This window comes from Rhipicephalus sanguineus, chromosome 5 (genome assembly GCF_013339695.2).
Source record: "Rhipicephalus sanguineus isolate Rsan-2018 chromosome 5, BIME_Rsan_1.4, whole genome shotgun sequence".
Classification (NCBI taxonomy): Eukaryota; Metazoa; Arthropoda; class Arachnida; order Ixodida; family Ixodidae; genus Rhipicephalus; species Rhipicephalus sanguineus.
The window spans coordinates 74,578,103-74,604,904 of NC_051180.1; the positions used below are offsets into that span (position 1 = coordinate 74,578,103).

The following is a 26,802-nucleotide window of genomic DNA, read 5'->3' on the forward strand; positions in this document are numbered from 1 at the left end:
CTGCCTGCGATGGGCGCCGGGCGCTGTCTGACACGCTGTCTGTAGCAAAGAAGACGCTGTCCTCTTTGCTAGAGACAGCATTTTTCAAGTGCATAAGTCTAGCACTTTACAAGTTCATAAGAACCCGCCACGGTGGTCTCTTGGTTATGGTGCTCGACTGCTGACCCGAAGGTCGCGGGATCGAATCACGGCAGCGGCGACCGTATTTTCGATACATTCGAAATGCTTGAGGCCCGTCTGCTTCTATTTAGGTGCACGTTCAATAATCCCAGGTGGTCTAAATTTCCGGAGCCCTCCACTACGGCGTCTCTCATAATCATATCGTGGTTTTGGGAGGTTAAACCCCAACAATTGTTATTAATAAGTGCATAAGAAATGCCATCAAAGATCGAGGGATTGTCAGTGTTATCTGTCAGTCGGTCAGTGGCTCGGAGACATATTAATTCACATCTTCGACATGGTGCTAGAAGACAGCAGTTTTCGCGCAATGTAATCGCTCTAGAGCGCAGGCTCTGCGTCAGGGACATTCACTGTCAATAGCTAACACGTAAATCTGAAAGAACGGCCTTAATACCAACCAGCAGCGAAAGCTATTGATTGGTATTGAAGCGAGTGATTGGTTGAAGCGAGTGATGTCCTCGGAAAGTATTGAAAGCAACAATTTGTACCACATCCAACAGTGTGCATTTAATTTGAGATGACGCTGTCACGTTATGCGGCAACGAATTGCATGTCCGTGCCACCGCGTTGTGTGCAGAATTTAGTGTGTTTGAACTACACACTCATGTTTTTATTCTAAATGATTGGCTTCGGGACTGAATGTTTGATTTATACGAGATGACTTCAGATGCAATTTTCGTTATCTCTGTAGTTTTTGCCGCTATAAATTTTCTGTGAAAGCGAGCGGCGGATGACATATGCGGGCCACAACCTCCTAAACCTGCTATATCAAGGGGAAAAAAATGCTGGGCATACAACAACAAAAAGAACAACGACGACGACGACAAGAACAACAACAACAACAACAGCAACAAAGACTGTTGAGCTGCTCACGTTTCTTCAAATAGCCAGCTTTTTTATCTATGGGTTTACTTAAGTGCAAAAAGGAGAAAAAAACGATTTTAGTGTGGTAGTGTACAATATTTGTATGTCTCTACTCGACGTGGCAGTGCGGCAAATAAAACGAAAGGTAAATCGGGCCCCTTGTTTGTGGAAAAGCGCAGCTTGGCTCTGGGACACAAAAGCCGAAACAGACGGCCGGAGGTGGTCAGGCACAGGGCACGCCTGCCACCCTGCAAACGACCAAAGCAGAACGTACGATGTCATAAACACAACGCGCAACAGTGGAGTCCCGGAGGGTACAGTCGAATATAGAGAGTAAGTGGAAGCAGAAAGTGTTTGGCCTCCTGAGGCGCGCCTTGGCGAAGCTTTTATGTCACAGACTCGCAGAGGCGACCATTGCGCAACCTCAGCGCCAAACAAAGAAAACGCACGAGGCCTTGCGCTTGGAAACGGGGACAGGCGTTGCCTTTCAGCCAACTAACGCGCTCTTGCTTTATTAGCTTCTATTTCGGTACCGTTCTTGGCAATATGTTTCCCAATGACCGCTACTCTTGTTTCTCGTTTTGTTCAGCTTTTTGGAAAGTGAAATGAAATCTCTCGCCTGCGCTCGCTTTAAGAAGTACAGAGCGGATGTTCACAGTGCTGTTTTGGCACATTCGGTGAGTAGCCACTGGCAACTCAGATGGATTATTTCGAAGGTATTCTAAAGGTCGTCAGCTTGCGTTTTCTGATTTATCGTGCACACTTGATTTTCGAGGGAATACGCGCACACGCGCCATGTTTGCTCTCTCTCTCTCTCTCTCGCACACGCACACACGCTCACGCACGCGCAATAATCAGCTGTGAATTTTATTAACTGACATACTGGAAAATGTCTTCCAACGTTTAAACTTATCATCCCATAGAGGAACTCGGCCCCCCTCCCCATTTCCCCACCTTATGCGCCCGCAGGTGCGCTCTACGTGTGCACCCACGCCCAAGAGACGGCCGGGTTTTTCCAAACCTGTGCCGTGACTTACATGATGGAATTTGATCCAAATGAGCTATTTCCTCTAAAGCGCTGCCACTTGGCGAATTTAGTTTTTCGTTGCTTAGCTAACACAAGCTTTGAAGTGGTCTTGGATCTGATTCTAAATTCTCGTACAATGAGTGTCAGCGAGATATGTCACTTTTCTTTGATGTTAATTAGGAAGACGCATTGCCGTTGGTGATTTTCTGAAGCTGCTTAACCTTATTTTAAAAGAGCGCACTATTAAAGTTAATCGCCCCGCGCACTGTTTATCTTCCTGTTCAAGATAATTTTGCTTTGCCACACAATTGTACTGCCAAAGAGGAAGCAAGCTTTACAGGGCTAGCAAGAACGCGCAATTTGGACGCCGTCCAAAAATATGCATTCGACGCTCTTTTTCAACTAAAAATCCCCGAATTCTACCTCAAAAACTTTTTTAAGGAGTCGTAGTGTTGGTTTGCGGCTTCTGTGCACTTTTGAACCTACCGTATTTATTCGAATCTAAGCCGATGTTTTTTTTTTTTTCGAAAAAACGATGTGCGAGAGCGGAGGGGGGGGGGGGGTGTGGTAGGCTAAGATTTGAGTACAATGAATATGTTTTTTTTTTCTGGCCTTGCGACTTTCGAGGGTCGGCTTAGAATCGGGGCCGGCCTAGATTCGAGTAAATACGGTATCTTGCTGCTACACGTTCAGAAGGAAAAAAAAGTACGGTAAGAATATGAAACTTTGACCTCTGGCAAGTTCCGGAGGCAGAATTATAAAAATGATGCTAGCTTCCTTTGGTTTCTGAGTTAGCAGCGTTACGTAACATCAACTTGTCTTTGACAATGAGAGGCTTCTTGCGTGCGTAGTTGCAGTAAGTGGATCGACAAACGCAAATATACGCGAAGAAATAAACACTGCAGGCAAGGTTAGTGCAACTGCTCCTTCTCTAGAAGGCAGTACACGATACCGATCTCTTGGAAAGGAGCTCAAGACGCTATCTTGGGGCTGGAGGATTTCTAATGACTACATAGGCGAGTTTTGGCGTTTTCATTTTCGCTGCTTAAACCAACATGGCTTGCGAAAATTCACTGCTAACCTAGAAAAAAGGCTCAGTAAAGTGCGAAATTCAGTAAGTTATAAAAATTCGCAAAAGTTTCATAAAGAAAGAAGACGCCAGATGTGCAAGGTCTTGTCCTTTGTCTGTCTTGTTCCATCAAATGTTTGCGCTTTTAATACACCCTACTAGAATGAATAAACTATCCCAGTAACGCATTTTGTTAATGCACTAAGTCATTCTTATTTTAAACCTTAGTACTCTCTGCACCTTATCCCCCGTTGTTTGGGTGTTTGCTACTTACTCTTTTAACTGGTTAGTCATACCGGATATTGTGCATGCAAGCACAGAATATAGACTATTCCACGCCTACGTCCAAGTCCCACCATTTTTGGCTGCTAAAATTGCTATTTTGTATCTGTGACAGCAAAATGAACGGCACTACAGTAGACTCAACTGAATTGGAATGGTTGTACATACGCAATTGGTGTTTCATTGCTTCGTTGATTTGACGTCACGATATCGATCGTGTGAAGAACTGCGATGGCGCAATCCCCATGATACGAAAATAATACCTATAGAACAAACTCAGCAACGTGAGCGGACAGCATATAAACGTAATCATGGATATAAGTTGCACTGCCAGCACAAACTTTCGCCACCGGCTTGCCTTTGTACCTAAAAAAACGAGGTCTTCTCTTGTAAAGGTCGAACCACATGCATGCGATTTTCGAACGACGGCGACGAGCGACAGCGACGTGCGACAGGATTTGCTGTCGCGGAGAGCCATCCATCGACGTCACTTTTCGCGTCGCAGGTTTCTCTACAGCCAAAAAAAGATCGCTCGTCGCCCGGATGTGAGCATGACGATTTGCGGCAACATGACAGCGTCCCTGATCCTCGCTTCGGGTGCAATTTGCTCTTGATGCTTCTTATCGATATATACTACCTTCTTTACACCCACATCTTATGCGGAGAGCGAGGCAGCGGCCATATTTTGTCGTTAGTCTTGTTATCGACGGTTGCTATCGGTTAAATCTTGTTATCGACGGTTGCAGCTTGTTGCAGTGGTGGCAGCTTGCTGCAATGGCAACATCGTCGTCGTGTGAGGTCACCCTTCTCCTTTGCGAGGCAGCGATGTGAGGCGCCCCGATTTTTCTTAAACGTTCCATGACATCAGGAGGAAACGTTGCCGAGATACGCCTCGTGGACTAACCGTAACATAACAAAGTTTGCAAAGCGCGAAATAGTAGCGTCAGCGTAGGCGTTTGGGCGCCCCCTCGAGGTCACAGCAGGTACTACTGTCGCGGTTAAACAAAACATTGCGAAAACAGGAAGTCACAAAACGCTTTGCGGCTTCCTTATCTCGCACAAGGCAATAATATATTTGGAATGCTGCCATGCATGTACTTTTTATTTCTTTTTCGCAGTTGACCTGCGTACATGCGGTACTTTCAATCAAGCAACAAAGACACTTTGTCGCTCATACTATTCGCGATGTTGCGAACGAGTGGTTGCTCCCGTCGCGACGCGACAGTACGACGGAGCCCTTTTGTCGCTGTCGCTCGTCGCCGTCGCTCGAAAGTCGCGTGCATGTGGTTGCGCCTTAAGAGATAAGCTGGCCACTCATGCATATCGGGGAACTGGTCATCGCGTTTCGCGTAGGGGCCATCAATGCATATTTTTCGGCCGAGACTGTCAGGCACTGCATGCGAATCCTCTCTGTCCTTTCCTCCCGTTCCCTCTTCCCCAGTGCAGGGTAGCCTACCGGGCTCAGCCCTGGTTAACCTGCCTGACTTTCTTTTATCCTTCTCGTCGTCGTCCTCCTCCATTCGTTCTATCGTTATCGTTCATTGGGTATCTTGCTGTATTCATTCTTCCGCCATCGTCACTTCCTCCTTCACTGCGTTGCCAGATTATCCTCACCACTGCGTTGCCTTATCGTTTCCTCCATGCCACAATTGTCCAGTTGTTTGCTTCGCATCGTCGTCACTGCTGTATTATTGTCGTCATTATAGCGTCCTCACACAGTCGTTATGTCGTCGTGGTCGTCCTATGTCGGTCATTTTGTCGTGTAATTATTACAGTGTCGTCATCGTGATGTTGTTATTCCATCGTTCCATCGTCATCATTATGTCGTTCCCCCCCAGAGATCGTCATTCCATAGTCGTCATTTTTTTTCATAGTGCATGGGATGCGAATTATCTAGCTGTCCAAGTTCATATTGAACGAGGTACTTTAGGAAGAAAAATTTCTCTAACTTGTCCCATTCTTCTATACTTGAAGTCGTCGCTAAATAAGAACGAAATTCTCAGAAAACAAGGTTTGGTTACTTACGCTGTCGCAGTGGGAGCAATTTAGATGTTTTTTGTTTTGCTTTTCTCTTCATGTGCAGAAAAGTGGAACAAAAGACCGACTGAACACAGCCAAGAACTTTATACAGCAACAAACCTTCCTGAACAATATTTAGCAGCAGTGATATTGCTGTACAAACGTTTTGAGGCTTAGCGTTTACCAAGCCCGAAGTACCAGCGTGAATTAAGAGAACAGATGAGGACTAAAATTAAGAACAAGTGCTTTTATTTTAAATGTAGGTGTGGAATCAAGAGTATGATGCATGGTTACGGAGCGACGTCGTAGTTACTGCCTGTGACGTCATCCCGTACAATGTACGCAATACAATGTACGCATTACAATGTACAGCATTATCGGGGTTGCAAGAAAATGCACGCAGTGTCAAGCGTACTTGCCGGGCATCCAGGAATGATTAGTCATGAAATCAAGTGTTACAATATAAAAACAATAGACCAAGAAAAAGTGGCTTCGAAACTTCGTGTTCAATTTTCAATCACCCAAGCAGCAGAGCACAAACTCGATGGCAATGTCGGCAACATGTGCGCTCACAATAATTTCGTCATACCTTGAGACATGCGCAAACTGACTTTTTTTTATCCCTCATCCTATTGTGTAGCAGAGGCCCCCGCTCGAGCGCAAACGTCTTGTATTTCTCGTTCTTATGGTCAGCTTCTAAGTTCGAAATACTTGCAAATGGGTATATACACAAAAAAAGGATGTTGTTTTTACTCTGATCAGAATGGGTACGTGGACCTCAATACACCAGTAGAATCCTGTCAACAACTGAAGCGACGTCCGAAAGGCTCAACTGATTCAACGGCTAGCTCACATATTGGGCTAGCTGGCTCACATTATCAGGCTAGCGGTCTCTGTAGGAAGTTTCTTTTTTTCATTTCTGTTTGGTGTGCATAGGCTTGTGACACAATGGATTTCTGTGGATCTTCTGACGGTGAAAACGAATTTATGTCGTGCTGAAACCACTCACCGCACAACAGATTTCCGCGCCCACTCTCGTCGCCATGAATGCAGTTTCTTTGCGTCCGTATTTTTGTGAACCTGCCTTTAGTTTTAGGGTATGGGTTTGGGCTAGCTGGTGGTTTATAACGTCATTTTCTGTGCCAAATCAAAGTGCGAAATTGACGCAGAAAGACGAAACCTGCACAAGCGCTAGTGCACGTTTCATCTCTCTGTGTCCTGGTCCACTTTGATTAAGCGAATAAAGTGACTTTCACTGGTATTATATTTGGCGGCAAGCATTTGAAGTGTGAAAATCATACCTTACACTGAACCATAGCTGTGGTCCTAAGGTTCGTTTCTCTGAATTTCGCCTTGATGCTACATGACAAGATCCCTAAAACCCCAAAACGAAACACCGTTGTCTGTCATAAAATAGTTATTAATTACTTTAGGATACTTTTCGCAGCTAGAAGCGTAAATGTTATCAAAAATCCGCGCAGTCCTAATCACTATGACGTGCTTTTCTTTCTCCTATTTATGCCGCGCCCTCAAGGCAGGAAGGAGTACCGGGTAAAGCATTCAACTCCATTTCAACGCTGGTATATTGTGCGCGCACTCCCGGAGGAAAGAATCCAAATTACATCATACAGGAAGCGGTGCACAAGATTCCTCAACGGCGAAATTGTGTCCGCTCGAACGCGTCAGCGCTTGTTCTTCACATCGACCGAGAAAGTTTTTTGCCGCCGTCATAGCTGAGGCTTCATCTCCAGCAGCGGCAAAGGGCAGCCGAGCGGAAAGCGCGAAGACTTCCTCCCTCAGCTTGCGCATCCTTTTGTCGGGCGCTTTTGCTCCTTTTTTCATCTCTCTATGTTCTTCCATACGCGTTTTGTAAGAGCGTTGTTGCTGGTGTCTGTTGTCTGGTGCGCAGGTAGCGAGACCTAGCGTTTCCCGTCGTATACGCAATTGGGCGGAAGTACCTCACGCACTGCATCTAGTACTTCCGCCTTACCGAGTTTTGCTGCGGCTGCTCGCGCTCACCTTGCTCTCCGCGGAGTATTGTGCAAGCTTATCAATGCACCTTGTTCTAGTGAACCCTGGCGAGAAGCGTGCTTCTGTCTTTATTTATGTTTTAGTTCGTTTTTGTTTATCGAGCACAGAGCGCTTGTTATTGGAGCTCGTGTTTGGTGCGACGATGCACGAATGCCGTTCTGACAGGTGACTTCGAAAGTTTTACACGTCGGGCTGCTCTCTTTTGTCGTTTTCAAGGCGAGGGATGCACAATACATTTGCGCCAACTTTGTCACATGTTCCTGAAGCGTGAGCGAAGCTGCCGGTATACAAGATGATCACGCTTATTTATGCTTAGTTACATCATGTTCATAGCTGAAGTTCAAGGGTACGCATGTAAAATCTTCAGATCCCTATGTGTTCAGCACCGTGTAGTTCGCTTAGGATTTCTGTTCCTTTAATCGCCGATTAAGGCGCAAGACTGGCTTACTCTTTGAGAGACATTTAATATTTATTGAAGGGTAAAAATAGTAAACTCCTAACAAACCTCTGTTTTTCTAAACGTGCCTACACACAAGTGTAGGAGTGAAAACGTTTCGGAACTGTTCGCTTACATTAAACCATGAGGCCATATTTTTATCGAAAGCAACTCTAGAGAAAAAGCTCGACCGAGAGAATTGGCGTTTTTGGTTTCATGTAGGCTGTATACTACTGTGACCTTAACACAATTTTTTCATCGGCTAGACAATGAGTACTGCACATCAAAAGACCTGGAGCGACAAATATTGTTCCTTTTTTTTTTTCTTTCGTCATGCTACTAATAACTCACGTTCACTTCAAATGCCAAAAGCCCTATATTTTTGTTGGTGCATCATTATTGATCTCTATATAGGCTCAAGCTATAACGTACTCTCAATCATATTGCTAACATGATCTTTGCTGGAGTACATTCTGATTATTCGTAAGTAAAATGAATGCTGCTGGTTGTTTTTCTTTTTCTTTTGCTGTATCCTGTGTACCGTATTCCTACTTCGCCAATTTTCTAAAGAAAAATGGAGCCAACGAGCTCGCATGTGGCCTGCTCCACACGGAATGGGGACACCAAAGCATCGAGTACGAGCGACCAGTAAGCAGTAGATCTGCTATGGCCCCTGCTTGCTGCTACCGCGCGGCATCACCGTGCCGTATCTGTTGCCGAGGCAGCAGAAACGTAGAAACGGAGATACATATGGAAGTGTCCTCTTGATACAGCCGCCTGTGGGGGACCCTCAATGTACGCAAACGGAAATTGCGCTCGGGGTTGCCATCCTCGACAGTGCTCTGTCAGCAGTCGTCAACGAAGAAGCGGAAATGCAAAAGCATCTGCTGTCCCATGGCACACGATGACTGCGCGAAAATCGTTCCTTGCGAGCAGACACAGTGTTATGTGGCTCCTCCGTCGAACCAGCCGGCTTGCCAACGGTTGGAGTGAGCGAGCTATGTTTTCTCAGGCACGAAATACTGAAGCTACGAAGAAGTCGGGAAGTTACTACTCTTATTTGTTCAATAAAACTTCACTTATTAATGAACACGAGAGCCCCCACCTTGTTCAGTCGCACTTCTTCTTCTAACTGTAGACAGCTCGGATGCTTCAATTTGTACCCAACTTACTCACGGCCGTGTAGTGAGATATTGAAGGCTCGTCGTCCAAAAAAATAAAAAGAAACGCCACCACTCTCACAGCTGGCTGAGCGGCCCTCATAGGCCACTGGTAACTCTCCTAGGGCGCCCACTGCGAGTATAGTTTCGGGCCACCCGCAACGCGTTTCGTTTCTAAGGCAATATGCACATCTGCGTAGCTGCATATTGTCGTTGCTAATGTGGATGATGATGGTGAAAATGATGAAGAATTATGGTTGAGCACTTTGTAATGGGTGGGAAGCATTAAGCTACTCTCTCATTACTTAATTCACATGGTGCGACGCCTGGCGCGATTATACTCTTCTGCTACGCAATGTTACGACCATTAACGCGTTTCCTCGCCGCACATGACGCTTGTATGGTGTCTTTTTTTTTAAAAAAAAAGAATGCTGGGGCAGCTACGCAATAGTGGTGCGAAGACTGAGGAGACGGCGGAGCTGGTGGCCCTGCCCTCCTCCGCACTCCCCTGCCCATTCCCATTCCCTGCTATGCTGTACGATACAAGACTATGCTATGCTTTACCCTCTCCACTTCTTTCCCTCCCCACAACCACATCATTATTCCTCACCCTCACTTCCCTTTCCCATCCACTTCCTATATTATACCATACATGGTTATGTTAAGCTTACCATCTCCAACTCCTCCTTTCCCTCAGCTCACTCCTCCTCACCATTCTTTGGGAAGTTGGCGCTTGTGCCTTCTGTGTGTTTGCGTGTTGTCATCGTGAGACTGCGCGCCCAATTACTAAGATTAGAAAAAATTCACAGATTTCCTTACGCATCCGCCTCAATGGACTCGAAGAGGAATGCCATCTTCTGTTTTCTTCTATGTCGATGTATCGAACTTTCCGCGCCTCCCACCGAAAGCATCCTGCAATTGACGTGGTTTTGCACTGACGTGGTTTTGACGTTGCAGGCGTTGTAACTTTCTGCACCTCACCTTGTTTTGCACTACCTACGGGATCGGCCCACTATTGACCAAGCAATGATCCCATGCGATGACGTCACCTTGTGGCGTCGCGTTATGTGACGTCATGACGACGTCACAAATTTGGCGACTGTGACGCGATGATGAGGTCATATGGTGACGTCATCGCGTGATGACGATTTTTTGCATCACTCGTGTTGACGCCTCCGACGTGGGACACCGACGCGGGACGGCGGTCAATTTTCGCGTTTGATGCGGGGTCTAATTCTTTCGCCGTAATAACCTTCCTTACTCTATAGAATACCGCTGGCGATAGCGAAGCGAAGAATTAAACCAGTCAGGTGGTGATGGAAGGAAGGACGTGTTCACGTTTAACCTGCCTTTTTTACGTGTGATGGACTGATAAGACTTCTGAAATCAGTCGACGCATGCTAGGAATAGAAGTTATCAATTCGCTCAAATGTTGGTATCCAAACCGGGCACACCCGTTCGTAGACTCGCGTTTTGGCAGATAGCAGTCTGCCTTGAGCCCTAACGTCTGAGCTCATTCCTCCGAGGTGCCATTGTTCCTTCGAGGGACAGACGTTTGTAGAGAGCTTTGGCGTGTGAGAATCCCAAAAGCCAAGAAGAGTCGTTTATTAGGCTTACGGTTGGCAGGTAGAGAGACGCCTGCTGCATCTCGGCGCGCGTGTGCGCCTGTTGACAGGACGGATCAACTTCCTTGAACAAGCTCCACCTTGGGAGTTGGAAAGAGATCACTGGCGTCGAAGAAGAAGCGCGAAGAAAACGCAGTTCTGGTTTCAGCTATTCAGAGGACGTTCACTCTGGCCCCCTAGCTTCGCTACTGAGAACCGCTAAAGCATTACGGTTTCGCCGACGAGAGTTTCAACGTAATACCGGTCATCATCCTTTGCTTAAGCTTCCTTTTTAAGTATGGTGCACGAGCAAACAACTAGAATTATCTTGAAGCGGAGCGAGCCATGTAAAAAAAATAACTTTTTGGGAACTTTACGAAAACATTAACTTGGATTGCGAATGATCGGGGTTCCCGTTAAGTGAGGCAGCGCTGATTGAAGGGAATGTCGGGATGTCAAAATACCGCAATACTTCGCAGGCCCACGTAGTTATTTTGACAAAAGACATTTTCTTAACAAGGTTCATTTAAGGCGTTATTACGTCAGCTAATAATTTGTTGTGGTAAATATGGCATAAATTATCATTCATGACTGTATTCTGCACCTAATCGCGCTTGACATAGCCTATGATTGCATTTAATCCAGGCTCGCCACTGGTGTTTTCAACAGACGGCCTAAGAGGTGCGCTAATGCCTCGAACACTACATCAAAAGAAAGAAAGGGACAGCTTTATGAAAATAACGAATATTGTCATCATTGTTGACGACTTTGTGTTGTTAAAACTCCTCATTTTTATATCGTGTAGAGGGAGCCCCGCTCTGACTCCACGGTTTCGAATAATTCTCTTCAGAAAGGTATTCCTTGCGCATACTAGCGAACATAGACGGAGAGGAATAGCAAGGAGGCAGAAGTTGGGGGCGTAAACCAGGCGTGAATACGGTTTGCTACCCCAATATGTGAACAAAGAAAGGGGCAGGGCGAGAGTCAAGTATCAAGAGAGAGACCTGCTAGCAACAAAAGAACCCAACGCAAGACAAAAGTCACGCCGTCTCTTATGCAATTGCCTAAGATAAGTAGACTGTACTGACCTAATAAAAATGTGTTTCTCTGACACGCAAGTCACAGAGAGCGTTGTTAAGAACTACGATGAATCGACGTAATCGCCATAGTTACTGCAAAGAAATGGCATTGGAGAGTGGGACGGCACGTCATGCGAGGGAACAGACCTGGTGGCAGGTATGCCAGAGTTACTTCAACGATAAAATCTGAGATCTTCGACGCACTTTTTTATGCCCCTAAAGGGGTCAAGAACGCCCCTCGGGCTTCTTAAAAAAACCAAATGCAACTCCAATAGTGTGAAACCTTAGGAAGTGCGTAGCACAGTCACGCAGTGATTCCCGTTCGTAGAGCTCCCACTTCTCCATTTATCGCACCCACGATGGTGCCAATGTTTGGGGTAAGCATGTAGGGTTTCCCCGGCACGAGTATAATTTAGTTAAGAAGATTCGCAAACTTGGTGTGCAACATGCGCACTGCTTTTTTTATGTGCTTTATCGACTTCCTGCTTGTTTCGACAGTTGAGATACGTGTCGTCTGCAGCGAGTTCCGTCACGTTGTTTCACCCTTCCGCTGTAGGGACCAGACGCCGGCGAAGCGCATGTGGAAGGAGCTATCGTGATTTTGGCGAGGTGGTGGCGTCATCTCTTGTGCGGCACGTGTGTAACGCGCATGTTTCTGAAAAGTTTTCAGTGATTTTGAGTTATTCATTGCGATCACTTGTTGGTCATTTTTGTTGACTATATTATTTTAGACCTTGCACGTTCATTTTAACCCGCTTTTATCATTGCTCACCTTGTTATGTCCTGTATTGAGTCCTTCACTGTGAGCGTGATCACGCCAAATGACGTGCATGAATAGACGACAAGCCGCACTTCAATAAAGAAGAACACGTCCTGCAGAAAGCAGACAGTGCTCTGAACAGCTCATCCAATCATTGCCGTCGTGCGCAGCAAGGAGAGTTTACAAGCGGAGCGCGAAGTTGTCATTTTCTCAACCACCCTCTTTTCATACAGAGGCCTGTGCTCACTTTCATGAGAGCTGCCAGTGCCGGCTGTTTAACGTCAAACAACATGCAGCATTTCACTGAATAATAGCCGACATCAAGGGCGGCGTTTGGATCAGATGCGCTTGTTGCCACGAGTACATCCAGGTGCCGGCGCCGTGCTCCATATTCTGCTAAGATTACACGCTAGCCATACTAGCGCGCACACTGCTTACACCGGGAAAGAGCGATCGCTTTTCATCTAGCGCGCTTAAGTCCATGACGCACGCTTACATTTAACTACTTTTCCCCCTTGCCATCTCTCCCTGTATAGCTTCCAGCGCACTCGTCGGGACGACAGAAGAGAGAGAGCGCTTGAAGCGTGAGAGAAATCTCCTCGTTCGTGATGAATTGGAGAAATTTTTCGGCAATATATTCGTGAGGCAATAACTTCCGCCGCTGAGGTCATTCGATGATTACTTTGAAACGCAGTTCAGGACCCCTTTAAATGCTATTAGATGTCTTTAAGTGAAGTCCGATGTCATGAGCCCAGACAGCGTGCAGAGAAAAGTCAGGGCTGGTATCTTATAGCGACGCCTTATGCTCGATTCTACGACAGTCTTATCATCAACCTCTAACGGCTACATCATTACGTTGAGAGTGTTGGTGGGCCGTCGCTCTGACTACTTATTGACCGGGCGAAAAGCATGAAAATGAATTAGCGTTGACCATGGCATCAATATAATACACCCGGCCCAGGCGCGTCACCGGTAGTACTTAGCCTGGGCATTATTTGAAGGGGTGTCGTCATCGATCACACATTTTCCTGGTGTCAGCGGGCAACGACAGTTTCAGAAGGATGTAGGGCGTCGAGGGGAGCCTATCGATTTTACCCTAAGGCAGAACATTGTGCAACTGACCTACCTAACAAGCGAGGCTGAGTGGCATCGCGTGTTTAACGGGCTAGCCTGCCGTCCAGTAACACGTACTGCGAGTGTCCCGCCATGTTTCGATAGCCACAAGCGGGAACCTTAGCATCCCCGCAGAAGAATATAGCCTGTGGAAATGCGCTCCTGCTGCCTTAGTGCCATGGCGATTATCTCTTTTACAACGTAATCTAGTATGAGCTCACAACAACAGGCAATTTTGGTGGCGTTTGTGTCCGCCGCCACCGCTATCGCGCACAATCAGAGGGAGAGAGAAAAGAAACTCTGGTTCCAGCGGGATTTGGAAATCAGGCCCTCTGAATAGGTGTTGAGTGTTTTACCACAGAGCGATGCCGGTGAACGAAACAACTCCGCAAAAATACGCTATACAGTTATCATGTCGGACCAGGAATCGCGTTAACAGATGTAATAATATTGCGTGGCATAAGAGCAAATAACACCAAGCTTCATACGATGACAGTTGCATAACGAGTGAGTGATTTAAAGCTTTTTACTAATTAAAAATGCATTATATAATTCCGCGTAATTATCAGCCACAGCATAAACAATCTGTGTAGCTACTTTGGCGCCAGATGCCTTATGTGGGGCCTCAGCGCTTCAACCTCAATATGAGGACTCCACACCACCACCTAGCCTCTCTACGAGCGGACAGACCACGCACCTCCTTTTGCCGAACAGTAACCACACACGGCGAATCTCTACCAACTGGCTTCACACCAGCGGTGAGACTTTCGGTTCCTGCATGGTGCCTGAAACAATCAATCATCAACCTGACAATACCAGGCGTGCAGAAAAAACAAGACCTGTCAGCACCAGCTCTTAAACAGCTCGCTTTACTTCTATTGTACGAGAAGTACTACGACTCGACTCACGTCTACACCGACGGCTCCGTCCTACCGAGCAGTTCAACAGCGGCGGTCGTGATTCCAACGATCGCCACAACTATCAAGTTCAGGACGGCTCACCCAACAACATCGACGGCAGCAGAGCTCACAGCGCTTCGCGCCGCGCTGCTTTTCATTAACGACCAAATGAGAAAAAGGTGGACGATTTTCTGCGACTCCAAGGCGGCACTGCAGTCTCTACTGTCGACTTTACGCCGCGGTCCGCACGAACAGTTGGTATTTGAGACTGCCGAGATGTTCCACCACCTAACCGAGAAAGGACACCGCATTACATTTCAATGGCTACCAAGTCACTGTGGAATTATCGGCAATGAACGGGCCGATCAAGCCGCCCGCTCAGCCCATACAGAGGACCGCGACCGGTCGATACCTCTTTCTAGGACAGACGCTGCTCGGAAGCTCCGCATGCTCGCCCGCCAATGCACCATGTCAATGTCAAATTGGAATGAGCCACATTTCATGCATGCACGACTACACTCCTTTGATCCCACGTTAAGCCTTCGACTGCCATCAAGACTTCGCCGAGGTGACGCTACCGTTCCGTGTAGATTATCGGTGGGCGTCGCGTTTACCCATGCGTATGCATTACGCATAGGGATGGCCGACACCACCACCTGTGAACACTGCGGCGACGAAGAAACAACTCGACATGTTCTGTGGGACTGTACGGAGTATAGCATACAGAGACAATCTCTTTGCCATGCTTTCAACAAGTTGGACGACCAGCCCCTGTCAGAAGAAAGAATACTACGCCATCGTCCGGACATAACATCGCAGAAGAAGGCTTTACAAGCACTACTAGCCTTCCTCCCATCCACTGGCCTGTCAGAGCGCCTCTGAGCGGAACGCTCTCGTGTGTGTGTGGTTGTGATTGTCTTTTTTTTCTTATTATTTATTTTCCCTCTCTCGCTTTCAACCCCCTATTCCCCAACCCCAGTGCAGGGTAGCATACCGGATACAAACTTCTGGTTAACCTCCCTGCCTTCCTCTGCTCTTTCTCTCTCTCTCTCTACTTTGGCGCGCATATTGCTTTACAGTGTGTAGTGGCTACTTGCCTACTTCGCAAAATGGTCATGATTATGACGTGGTGGGTATCTATAGCCATTGTGCATACAATAGTCGACGTAAGAGAGTTTGCAACGGGCTCTAGAAACGCTGCTATCCCGCGTACGCTGTGACTGTGCTGCGTGTTCCGCACAAGCCTGGCGTTTTTCTATTTTTACGGGTGTTTATAACCTACAGATGCAGCTGTTCGCAGCCATTGCCTAAGCCAGCATTTCTCGCACTCAATCAACTTATACGCATGTTGTTGGTTTCGCGGCACACTATGCTTCATAGTCCTATCACTGATATGTTGCTTATACGACCGCAGATAATCTTGAGAAACTTATTTGAGGAGCCCGACATTACTTATTATTTCGCTCATTGGTCTGGAAAAATGTGTCCCTGCATCGGTTGAGATATCCTTATATGCAGATGACATCTGCATACGGAGCAGTGGACGCAACCGTCGAGTACTACGCGGAAGACTGCAGAAGGCCATTAAATCCATTGAGACATTTTTACGAACACGTGGACTATCCATTTCACCCGACAAGTGTGCCGCCATCGCCTTTACCAAACGGGATATGTCGCACTACAAGTTAAAGATTGCGGGCTCCCACATCCGATACGTGTCAAGTCACAAATTCTCGGGAGTGATCTTCGATAGATCCATGACATGGTCTCCTCACATTCGATCACTAAAAGAGAATCTCGCATCATACGCGAACATCTTCCGCATGATATCAAGTAAAGCTGAAGGCTGCTCCGTGAGTGCACTACTGCGCATGTATACAGCATTATGTGAAGGTCTCCTGCGGTACAGTCTTCCTGCACTACAGGGCCTCACCCAATCAAATCTTCAGGTGCTCACGAGCATGCAAGCCAAAGCCTTGAGTGTGTGCCTAGGTTTACCGAAAAATACATCGACAGTAGGGACCTTGACAGAAAGCAAACGTCTTTCGGCTGTCCTGCTAATGAAGCAAGAGTTCCTCCGAGTCTGTCTGCGTTTTGCGGCAAGGGTGCAAGATCAAACACTTGCTTCAGTCAGCATTTCTGAGGTGCGAATGTTACTCCCCCCGACGTATTAAAAGCAGTCGATATTGACGGGGCCTCCATGGCAGCTTCCTTCCTGGACGATAGTCACGACAGTGCCGGGGTTCAAGAGCAAGAGAAACACACCTGGGCCAGCGTTGACATACTTCGCTCTCGAACACATTAACACCAACTATAGAACCCGCCGTCACGTCTATACAGATGGGTCTGTCACAGATGGATCATCTGCTGTAGGTGTGTGGATACCGTCGGCGAATGTCACCATCACAGCCATTCTCACTCACCGTACATCCGCCGCTGCTACTGAGCTGGCTGCATTGCGGAGGGCGCTTGCATATATTAAAGATCAGAGACCTGATATTCTCCGACTCACGAGCCGCACTGAAGTCCCTGAAATCTCCACGTACGCAAGACCAACTAGTCCTAGACATCAGGCGCCTAGGCAATAATGGTCATGAACTACACCACGATGTAGTACTGCAGTGGCTGCCCGCTCACTGCGGCATCGAAGGGAATGTTCGAGCTGACTCCGCTGCCAAAGCTGCGCATGATACGGCATCTGAGAAGATCGAAATTCCTTTTTCAAGAAAAGACGCAGCGATTTTGGTGTCTGCGTTCGCGCGGAATCTGCAGAGAACAATATGGAGCGATGCAAATAACCAGTATGGACCACTGCACAGAATAGACCCGACGTGTAGCTTTCATATGCCACAGGGACTAACAAGACAAGATGAAACTTGCATTCACCGGCTGAGACTCGACGTTGCCTACACGAAATACTTCAAGCACAAGATCAGGCAGTCGGACTCACCCACGCGCACCACATGTAACACTCGAGAAGACCTAAAGCACGTACTATGCGACTGTTCCCGTTACGACGCTGAACGACAGATTCTGAAGGCAGCACTTCATTTGCAACGCGGCTCGAGCTTGGAGCTGCGGCCCCTTCTCGGCCCGTGGCAAGACAGCAGTTGTGCGATGCGCAGCACAAAAGCGCTGTCGGCGTTCTTGAAGAACACTCAGCTTAACCAACGCTTGTGAAGGACTCTTCTTATGTATATATGTGTGTTTGTGACAGTATGTACTATTTGTGTGTATATTGTGTATATGTGATCATTGTATATACCATAATCACCCGACACCTGGAGTAGCAAGCCAGACGACAAACCAGGCTAACCTCTCCGGGCATTTCATTAAAGAATTTTATCTCTCTCTCTCTCTCTCTCTCTTATTTTTGTAAAGCTTAAAGAGACTTCATGGGCTGCGTTTGTTTCGTTTTATGTTAATGCAGGCAGGTGAACAACTGTTTGTTCAAGGCAAGGTTTCTAACTATACAACCAAGAAAAATGCAAAAGGCATGGACTGTACAGCTTAGGAATAAATTATTTTATTCTACACCCGTGTTACACTTAGTTTCTATAAAAGTACCATAATCGTAATCTACATCCTCCCGCCCCCTAGTTATTTGTCCTAAAGTGGCAAATTGGATTTCTATTCGCTGTTTGTCCGTTCGAGAGGCTTTTGAAAAGGAGAAACTTTCACCTTAGAGTGGAACTTCAGCCCGAAGCCACCCGACAGAAAAATGGGTGTTCACACGACGCCTGAAATTGATTCGTTTCTTCGGGTACAAACGATGAAAACGGTGTGTGATAGCACTGTGCCAGTTGGAAGACGACAAAACGCCACCTGGTCGTAGGTTACCAGAACGCTATCAGCGCTGTAGCATCTACAAATGGGCGACGAATGTTGTACTATTACGACAAACCGGAAGAGAGCAACGTTGTTTACAGAAAAATTGCCTTTCGTTTGCTCAAAAGTTGACAGGTAAACAACTTCGCTCCAAGGCAGAAATAGACAACAGATACGTCTCTGGGGCAACACGCCTTCAGCGCCTACCGCATAGAGTGGCATGCTACTGTGGATGCTTTGTGAGGCCCCGCTGTCACTCACAATTTAAATGCTCTATAGCTGGCGCTGTCAACTACACTTGTTTTGCCTCGGGGAACCTCGCCGCGACGCTCGCGTTGGTTGGCGCTACCGGTGGGGTTTGTTCAGTGCGCAAGAAAATCAGTTTAGGGGCGACCAAAAGCACAGCATCCATCAGCTAAATTCAAAAAACATTCCTGTTTTCATGGCCGGCTGCAGCCGGTCACGACGTCTCGGAGTATTTCGGTTGGCTAGTAAGTGCTCTTACGTGCGAATAGTTTGAGCTTTAAAATTATAGTTGTGCAAAGAGCTGCAGAAGATGGTGGGTAAGGCAACTACAGACGGGAAAAAAACCGGGCGGCATACGTTTAAAGGTCCACGTGTCTACTTTAAGTGATATTGAAAGGGGTGCCTGAAAAACTCGTGCTTAATGGGTGAAGTCATTGGCTGACATATGCGTCAAGTGTCGTCGATGGCTTCAAAAGTTGGGCGGCCGTCAACAAGGAAAAAAAAGAGAGGGGCGGCCGGGGGGACCTTTGAACTACAAGCGTGCAACAACAGTTAGCCTACCACGCGCACGCTCAGTCCGTCGATTCACCTATCCGCTGCTGTTGCCCGCTATCTATCAAAAGCATCCTGCGCCTGCTCATTCTCGGAGCGCTTCGAACGTCCTGAAGACGGTGCATGTGCCGTTCAAACCGTAGATGCAGCTGTATGCACTTCCATTTGTCGCTATCATGGTGTGCACACTGCACTGGAGCAACAGACTGAACGTACGTCCACGATCATATAGAAGTCAAACAAGGATTGTAGGCCCGACATATGCGGTACATTTCACTGTTCAACTATGGATTTACAATAGCTGTTATGCAAAACACCAGACCAAATATATATATATATATATACACATATACATATATATATATATATATATATATATATATATATATATATATATATATATATATATAATATATATATATATATATATATTATATATATATATATATATATATTGTCATGACGATGAGCAGCGGCCTAGCTTGGGCCCTCGTGCTTGACCAGCACGAGCAGGAAAAAGACGAGGCGTAGAATAAGACCAGCCGGCTTTTCATAAACATATTTGAAATGTAAAACGATTTTATCTCAAAAATAAGGTGCCGCCCGTTTCATGGCCGATCCCCCGCAGTGGGTTGCGCCAGGTTGCCAAGGTCCAACCAACCAACCAACCAACCGCAGCAAGGGTGCTGTCTCTTTTCTCTTCTTCCTTACAGTGGCGCAGTCTACGACCATCGAACCGTAAGCTTACGCGCTTCCTCCCCCATGGCACCCGCCAATGAGCAGCCGCAGTAAGCGCGAGTTGAGGAAGGCGTCCAGGCCTCCTCGGCACCTGCTCACTGCCGCCGCTGCAACCACCGTTCGGGGACGGCGCCTAGGCCTCCTCGGCGGCTCGACACCACTTTACCGATAGCTGTTCACGACAAGGGACGCCGTTCACGCATCCTTGGCCATGGATCCCGCCGGAGTGACCACCGGGAACGCCGCGTACTCCGCGAACTCCGCCCATTGCTCACCCGGCGCCTCAACCCTCAACGACGAGGAACTATTACGTGTCCTGACGGAACTGTCTCGTCAGCTCGACCGCTTGTCATCGTGGAACTCCAGGTTCTCGCCTGCCGCTTCACCATCGTCGGCTGTTTGGGGCAGTTCCGGTGTTCCGCGGCTTTCAGGACGACGTTTTCCTTTGGATTGACACCATCAACTCACTCGGCACCCACCATGCCTGGTCGGACCATCAAAAATGGATGATTGCCATCGACAGCCTTCGCGATGCCGCTAAGGCATGGCATGCCTACGAAGGCGTCAGGCAGCGATCCGGGTCGGCATGGTGTGCAAAAATCACAAATCTTTTTCGTCCTCTTTCACATGCCTGTGACCCTATCCCCTCAGACCCACTCTCGACCATGCATGGGGGCTTTGAGGCACACCACTTCGACGGCGCGGCTCGGGCGTGCACAAACCTGCCCTCCGCCCGAGATCGCGAGGCACAGCGCTTCTGTGATGTAGCTGTGCCCTTCACCAACGTGCCCTCTCTCGGGCATCGAGCTCATCTGGGGCACCAGCTCGATGGGGCTTCGGTGCCCTCGAGCCCCACGACACAAACCCTCTCGGGCTGCCCTGAAACTGACGTCGGACGCCGGTTCTGCACTCCACTGCTGGTCTCCGCTTCTGCGCCGGTACACGACATCTTAACATCACTGAGATATGCCGAGACCACTCCTCGTCCAGCGCAGTTGGAGGAGCCGGCCCCAGATTCGCCTTCGCTGGGGCACATGCAGACACCAGCTCCTGTCGTGCTTCACACGCCTACGGTGCAGGCGCCGGAAGAACCCAAGGCATCCATCGCTGTGCTCGATGACCAGTTTCATGAGGGACACAACCTCGACGCTGAAGACACTCGCAGCAACCTCTCCAACGAGAGCAACGCGGAAGGCCGCGCGGCAGACGACACCGGCCGCGAGCAGGGTTTTCCGCCAAGGATCTCGAATTCCGCGACGTTACCAGAGACCACGACCACTTTCGCGCAGGTGCCAGCACCTCTGGTGTCTGGCGCGCCTTTCGCGAGTGTACCGGAAGATCTCATGTCACGCACCACTGTGCTTACAGATCAACCGGAGCCGCTTCCAGAGCATTCCTTGACCAAATGCGCGCCACATAACTTCACAAGGGACGAGCGCGAGAATGTGGCCCTGTGGATAATCCCAGAGCTCATTGAAATACGATCTTCTTTCCCAAAGAAACCTGCACTAGAGCCCCCAGCCAAGGAACCCGGTGTCTGTTCTCGGATGCTGTTCCGGCAAGCTTCTTTGGCCGTGCCGCGTCCGCCGCTTACTCCGCGACACAGCCGAAGCCCACCGCCAGATGTATGTATGGCAGCTGTCCACAAAAAGTTGCTGAGTGGCCGAGACCCACCACCGCGATACAGTCGGTCTCGTCCTCCAGATCCACGTATGGATCAACCCCGAACCAAATCGCAGCGTGGCCGGCACAGACCACCAAGATGTAGTCAATGCCGCCCACCAGAAGCGTCATCGCCAAAGCACCAAGCCAAGCCCCAGCGTTGTAGCGACCGACCACAGCGACACAGCCAGCATCGGCCACCAGAGAAATTGTCGGCGGCTTTGATCCTTCGCAGCCATGGCCGAGTGTCATGACGATGAGCAGTGGCTTAGCTTGGGCCCTCGTGCTTGACCAGCACGAGAAGGAAAAAGACGAGGCGTAGAATAAGACCAGCCGGCCCGCAGCAAGGGTGCTGTCTCTGTTATCTTCTTCCTTACAATATATATATATATATATATATATATTATATATATATATATATATATATATATATAATATATATATATATATATATATTTATAATATATGTATATATATGTATATACATATATATATATATATGTATATACATATATATATATGTATATACATATATATATATATATATATATATATATATATATATATATATATATATATATGTATATATATATGTATATACGCCTAAATGTGCTGTTCTAACAGGCCAATCAGAAAGGCCTTTCCAGCTCTGAGCTACATTTAAGCCACTTACCAATCAATTATCTACTTTCTATGGCGTTATAAGGCATAAAATCGATATCAGGAATTGTGTTCACCACTTGCCCCGCCCCGGTGGTCTAGTGGTTATGGTGCTCCACTGCTGACCCGAAGGTCGCAGGATCGAATCCCGGCCGCGGCGGCTGCATTTTCGATGGAGGCGAAATTGTTTCAGGCCCGTGTACTTAGGATTAGGTGCACGTTGAAGAACCCCACGTGGTCGAAATTTCCGGAGCCCTCCACTGCGGTGTCTCTCATAATCATATCGTGGTTTTGGGACGTTAAACCTCAGACATTATTATTATGTGTTCATCACTTGCGGCATGGCACCGTGGTACGAATCTGTTGCTTTGCCATGGCCTGGGGTTCGTTGATGCCCACGATGTCTCTAGCAACGGTCACAATAATTACCTCGGATGAAATGGCTTCCGCTTCATGACGTCGAGAAATGGTTGCTACGCCGAAGAAAATGCAGAATAAGAAAGCACGAAACAAGCAGAAATTTGAAGTTTATTTTCTAACATCAGAGAGTTATCTCGATACTATACAGAGCACACTTCGCAAAAAAAAAGACACAGAGAGAAAAACTCGAGGCTGGACAACGTAATACTAACAGTGTGTCCAAGCTTCAAGTACAACAACGCCCGCGTCGCATCTTCTTTTTTAAACTTTTGTCGCCGTAAATTGTGATATCACAGTGCCTCAATGTTTCTAGTAATAAGGAGAACGTCACAAGAGTCTTAACACATCTTACTGTACAGACAGTGTTTTCTTCTCTTTTTTACACTGTTCCACGGTTCCCGTGGTACCCATTTTTTTTTCAAAAGGAGGGATGGTTGCGCACGGCCTCATGCGATTTCGCATGGGAGTGAAAAAAAATATGACGATGATGATGATGTTAGGTTCCCGCAATAGCTTCAAGTGACCCGCGTGAGTTGTGTGCAAATCGAGCTTCCAAGATTAGAGCAATGTTACGTTTGCTGACAGCCTCGAGCTAAACAGTTTGTGTGAGTACCATCTGCTATTCACAAACAAATCGTTGTGCTAATGCTACACAGTTCTTCCTCAATACTTCATCACATTAACTTGCTTTCTCCAGACGTGAAAAAGTTACAAAATGAAACATTGCTTGTAGCTGTTTTTTTAATTAGAACTTGTTCCTGGAGAAAGCTCTCGTAGCGTTCTTGAGCGAAATTTGACACGCCAGACTATAACAGCCGCACTGAACTACTAGTATTAAATTAGCTATTGGTGGTTTTTTTCTATTTCCAGGCTGTTCGTGTTTTTTGACACAGCCTAATTAATTGCTTTCAAGGTTTATTGAAAATGAAGCCGAGATAATGGCTCCCGTGATGCTCATCTGAAACTGCACGTTCTTCAATATTCATGAAGCTATTCCCCACAAAATCGGAAAGAAAGGTAGTAAAAGCAGAAGACGAAAACTTTAACTTGTTCATCGCAGTTTTTTAATAAAAACAGGCAGTGAGCAGTAGTCCAGGTATTTAGCATGTTTTCTTCTTTTTCATCTCTAGCTTTTCCCTTCGATCGGGAAACACATTTTTCAAGTGAGGACTTGGTAATTTGACTGCAGGCATACTTTGTGATTCTTCACGGCGATAGCAGCTTGATACTAAAGTTGATGTTCTTTCGGCATTTTGAATGGTACACATTTCTATTTTCGGCATTTTGAATGGTACTTTTCTATTTTCCAGGTTTGAAAACACTTGCGTTGTCACCTTTCGTACTCGGCAAATAGCAGCAATGTCACTACATGCCGTAATTCTCTGATTGGCGTTTGTACTCAAACCGTGTCCAACGCGATTGCCCGTACTTACGCTCAACGGCAAGCTTTGCACCAATCGCTACGCTCGCTTTAATGGCGAAAGCTGTGTACCATGATGCAGGGAGTTCAGCTTCGGAAGAGTGAAGCCGTGCGAAAATGTGCCGGCTTAAGGCGATCATATATTAATGGTAGAGGCTGAGCCAGCTTCATCGTCCCTGAGGAGAAGCGGGCTTTAAATTGCTTACCCCATTTCTATACTGAACCTCGCCATTTCAACTCACAAGTCTTGTTGGTCAGCGTAAGGCTCCGAGTGTTCCGTCTCCGATTGTTTCTTCTCAGACACGTCCAACCATTTTGGATACCAGATGTCCTTGTTAGAATGAATTTTTCTATCTTAGACTACTCAAAACGTAAAGCCAAGATTCTTTGCGGCTGGGCGGCTCTTTATACATCTAGCCTACACATAATTTCCATCGTGCCAATGAGGCTGTCATTAAACAAAGTATATTTAATCACCTCGCACATGTTTTGTTTTAAATAAAACACCTTGCGTACACTTTTAATCAGGTCGTGGTTAATTGCTGGCTATACCAGGAAACCAGTCGAAAATGTTCGGTTTCCTGGTTATACTCTAGCACTTTAAGCTGGACCTAAATAAGAGTGTAAAATTGCAGCTCTTATCATACTTCCGCCAGAATGAAGGAGCACTTAGAGTACTTACGGAAAAGTGCGGACTAGAGTACGGAATCCCTGCACGTTGGGTTGTGTTTAAACAAATTGAGGAGGTCAATTGCGAAAGGCTGCCCCCCTCGCAAGCGTAACTCAAAAACAACGTATTCTCCCACTAACGCCTTCTAATGCTGTGGCCATCAAGCCTACTGCAAATATCAAAATGGCGTCGTGTTAGCTTATGGACGTAGTAATTCCCAGCCTGGCTGTTACCCTTTGCAATAACAAGCAGTAGAATGATATGTATAAGATTTAAACAATCTCGAAGCGTTCTTGCAAATTTTTAGTCTGCGTGGACGATGTACTAAATTTGTGTTGTATATCCAATTCTTTCATCCTTCCTCTCTATATCCAATTCTTATGACAATCGCTTCTTTGATTCGGATATGAAATACTACGTGAATTTTTCGCATTGCTGGTGCTGACGTCTTGCTGGTGCTGTCGTCTAACTTTTGCCTCATTTTAGCCGTTAACACGTGCGAATAACTGTACCGTTTACACGTGCGAATAACTGTTGTCTTCAGTCAGTTCAGCTAGCAAAATTATTTACGTAACAGTCTCACAAACTTGGTGCTTATTAACCACCTATACGAGGACATCCAGAGGTTAGGCTAAGCAAACAATTTTTCTCCTCGTAGTAAAACCATACACAACCAAATGAACTTCTGCCGCCGTACTGGACACGAATTGAATATAGTTCGTGGTTTAGTACTGCCTAGTAATTTCTAGTATTCTTAGGAGTTGCTTTGTATGGGCAAGTTGGTGCGACATTTGCAAAGTTAACCAGTACGAAAAACGAGACACACTGGTCCTTTTTGTACATGTGTCTTTCGCCTCGTCTTTCGTGCTGGTCAACTTAGCAAATGTCTAGTATTCGTCCACAAAGTAGTTCTTCGGTAATGCTTGCATAAAACTATATGTTATCTGCTAACCTTCTGCGCAGCACGTGGGAAAAGGTCCGGTATTCCCTTCATCTGCATTAAGAACTTCAGTGTCCGACTTGCTTCCAGTGTGGATGACACAAATGAAACACTACGTGTGATTCTAGCATGGTTAACACGGTTTCGTCGACGACTTCTGCCGAAATCTTCTGACATGTTTCACTTCGTCGAATGCCACTTGAGTCCAGGAAAAGATAACCTGCCAAAGAGGGCCACACTTCGACAAAACTGCGACCACATTTAAGACCGGCAGCGTAAGGAGGAGCAACGGATAGTGATTAAGAGATCAGTTCATCTTCCTACACACATTGTAGCACTGTTCGGAAAGTGAGAATAACACGAAGTGTTCATCGTCGTGTTGTCCCTCAATATCACTTTCTGTCCTTCCACTATGGCACATTTCCGGCTTCGATCCAGTTTGTCACTTGTTCAGTCCAGAAGAACACGTCACTGACAATAGCGGCACCACGTACGATGTCCGCATAGTACCGGGCGAGCAGCGTCCTGGTCACTTTTTACACAATCGTCTGACGATACTTGAGCGGAGGCGGAACCACCACGCATTCCGACACGTCATCCACGTTTGCCTCAGTGCACAAGGCGGACGGCACGGCGACGGCAGGTACAGCCACAGGCGTAGAGACCAAAGTGGACACCGACTCGTTGAGCACGGCTCGAGTCTGCCCTCCATTTCTTGGACTGGTATTCCTGCGGTGGCGGTCGTCCGAGCCGTCGATTTCTGCAGGAAGTAGGAACAATCCATGGAGAAGGAAATGTGAAGCAGTGGTGTTTCACAGCTGTTACACGAAATGCCGGAGCATATATCTGCGGTATAGCTTAGTGGCTGTCGCGTCGCGCTGATGAGGTCGACATTTGAGGTCGAGCGTTCGGGGCGACTCGACGCAATCGCTTTGCTGCTGGCGACGTGCAGAAAGTGAGCAGTAAGCATGACTAAAGACAATTTACACTTTTCAACAATTTACGTTTTTCGATGCGTTGGGCATAAGGGAGGCAAGTGCATTGATTGCAGTTAGAATTTCGTATATATTTCTTCTTTTATAGCTATTACAAGTTCTTTTTGGTACAGTGCGTGAAGACACGCAACACCGGTGGAGGGCTATG

At 47.0% G+C, this 26,802-nt stretch overlaps 1 protein-coding gene across 1 annotated transcript in view; it reads left to right on the forward strand.

Annotated features, from left to right (window-relative positions):
* The first annotated feature begins 20,552 nt into the window (after window positions 1–20,552).
* Window positions 20,553–26,802, forward strand: part of LOC119394721 (uncharacterized) — a 76,749-nt gene continuing 70,499 nt past the window's right edge. Inside the window, exons 1-2 of the mRNA XM_037662032.1 lie at window positions 20,553–20,825; window positions 20,928–21,597. Of these exons, the coding sequence (XP_037517960.1) occupies window positions 20,553–20,825; window positions 20,928–21,597 (943 nt within the window). The remainder of the gene's footprint in view (window positions 20,826–20,927; window positions 21,598–26,802) is intronic.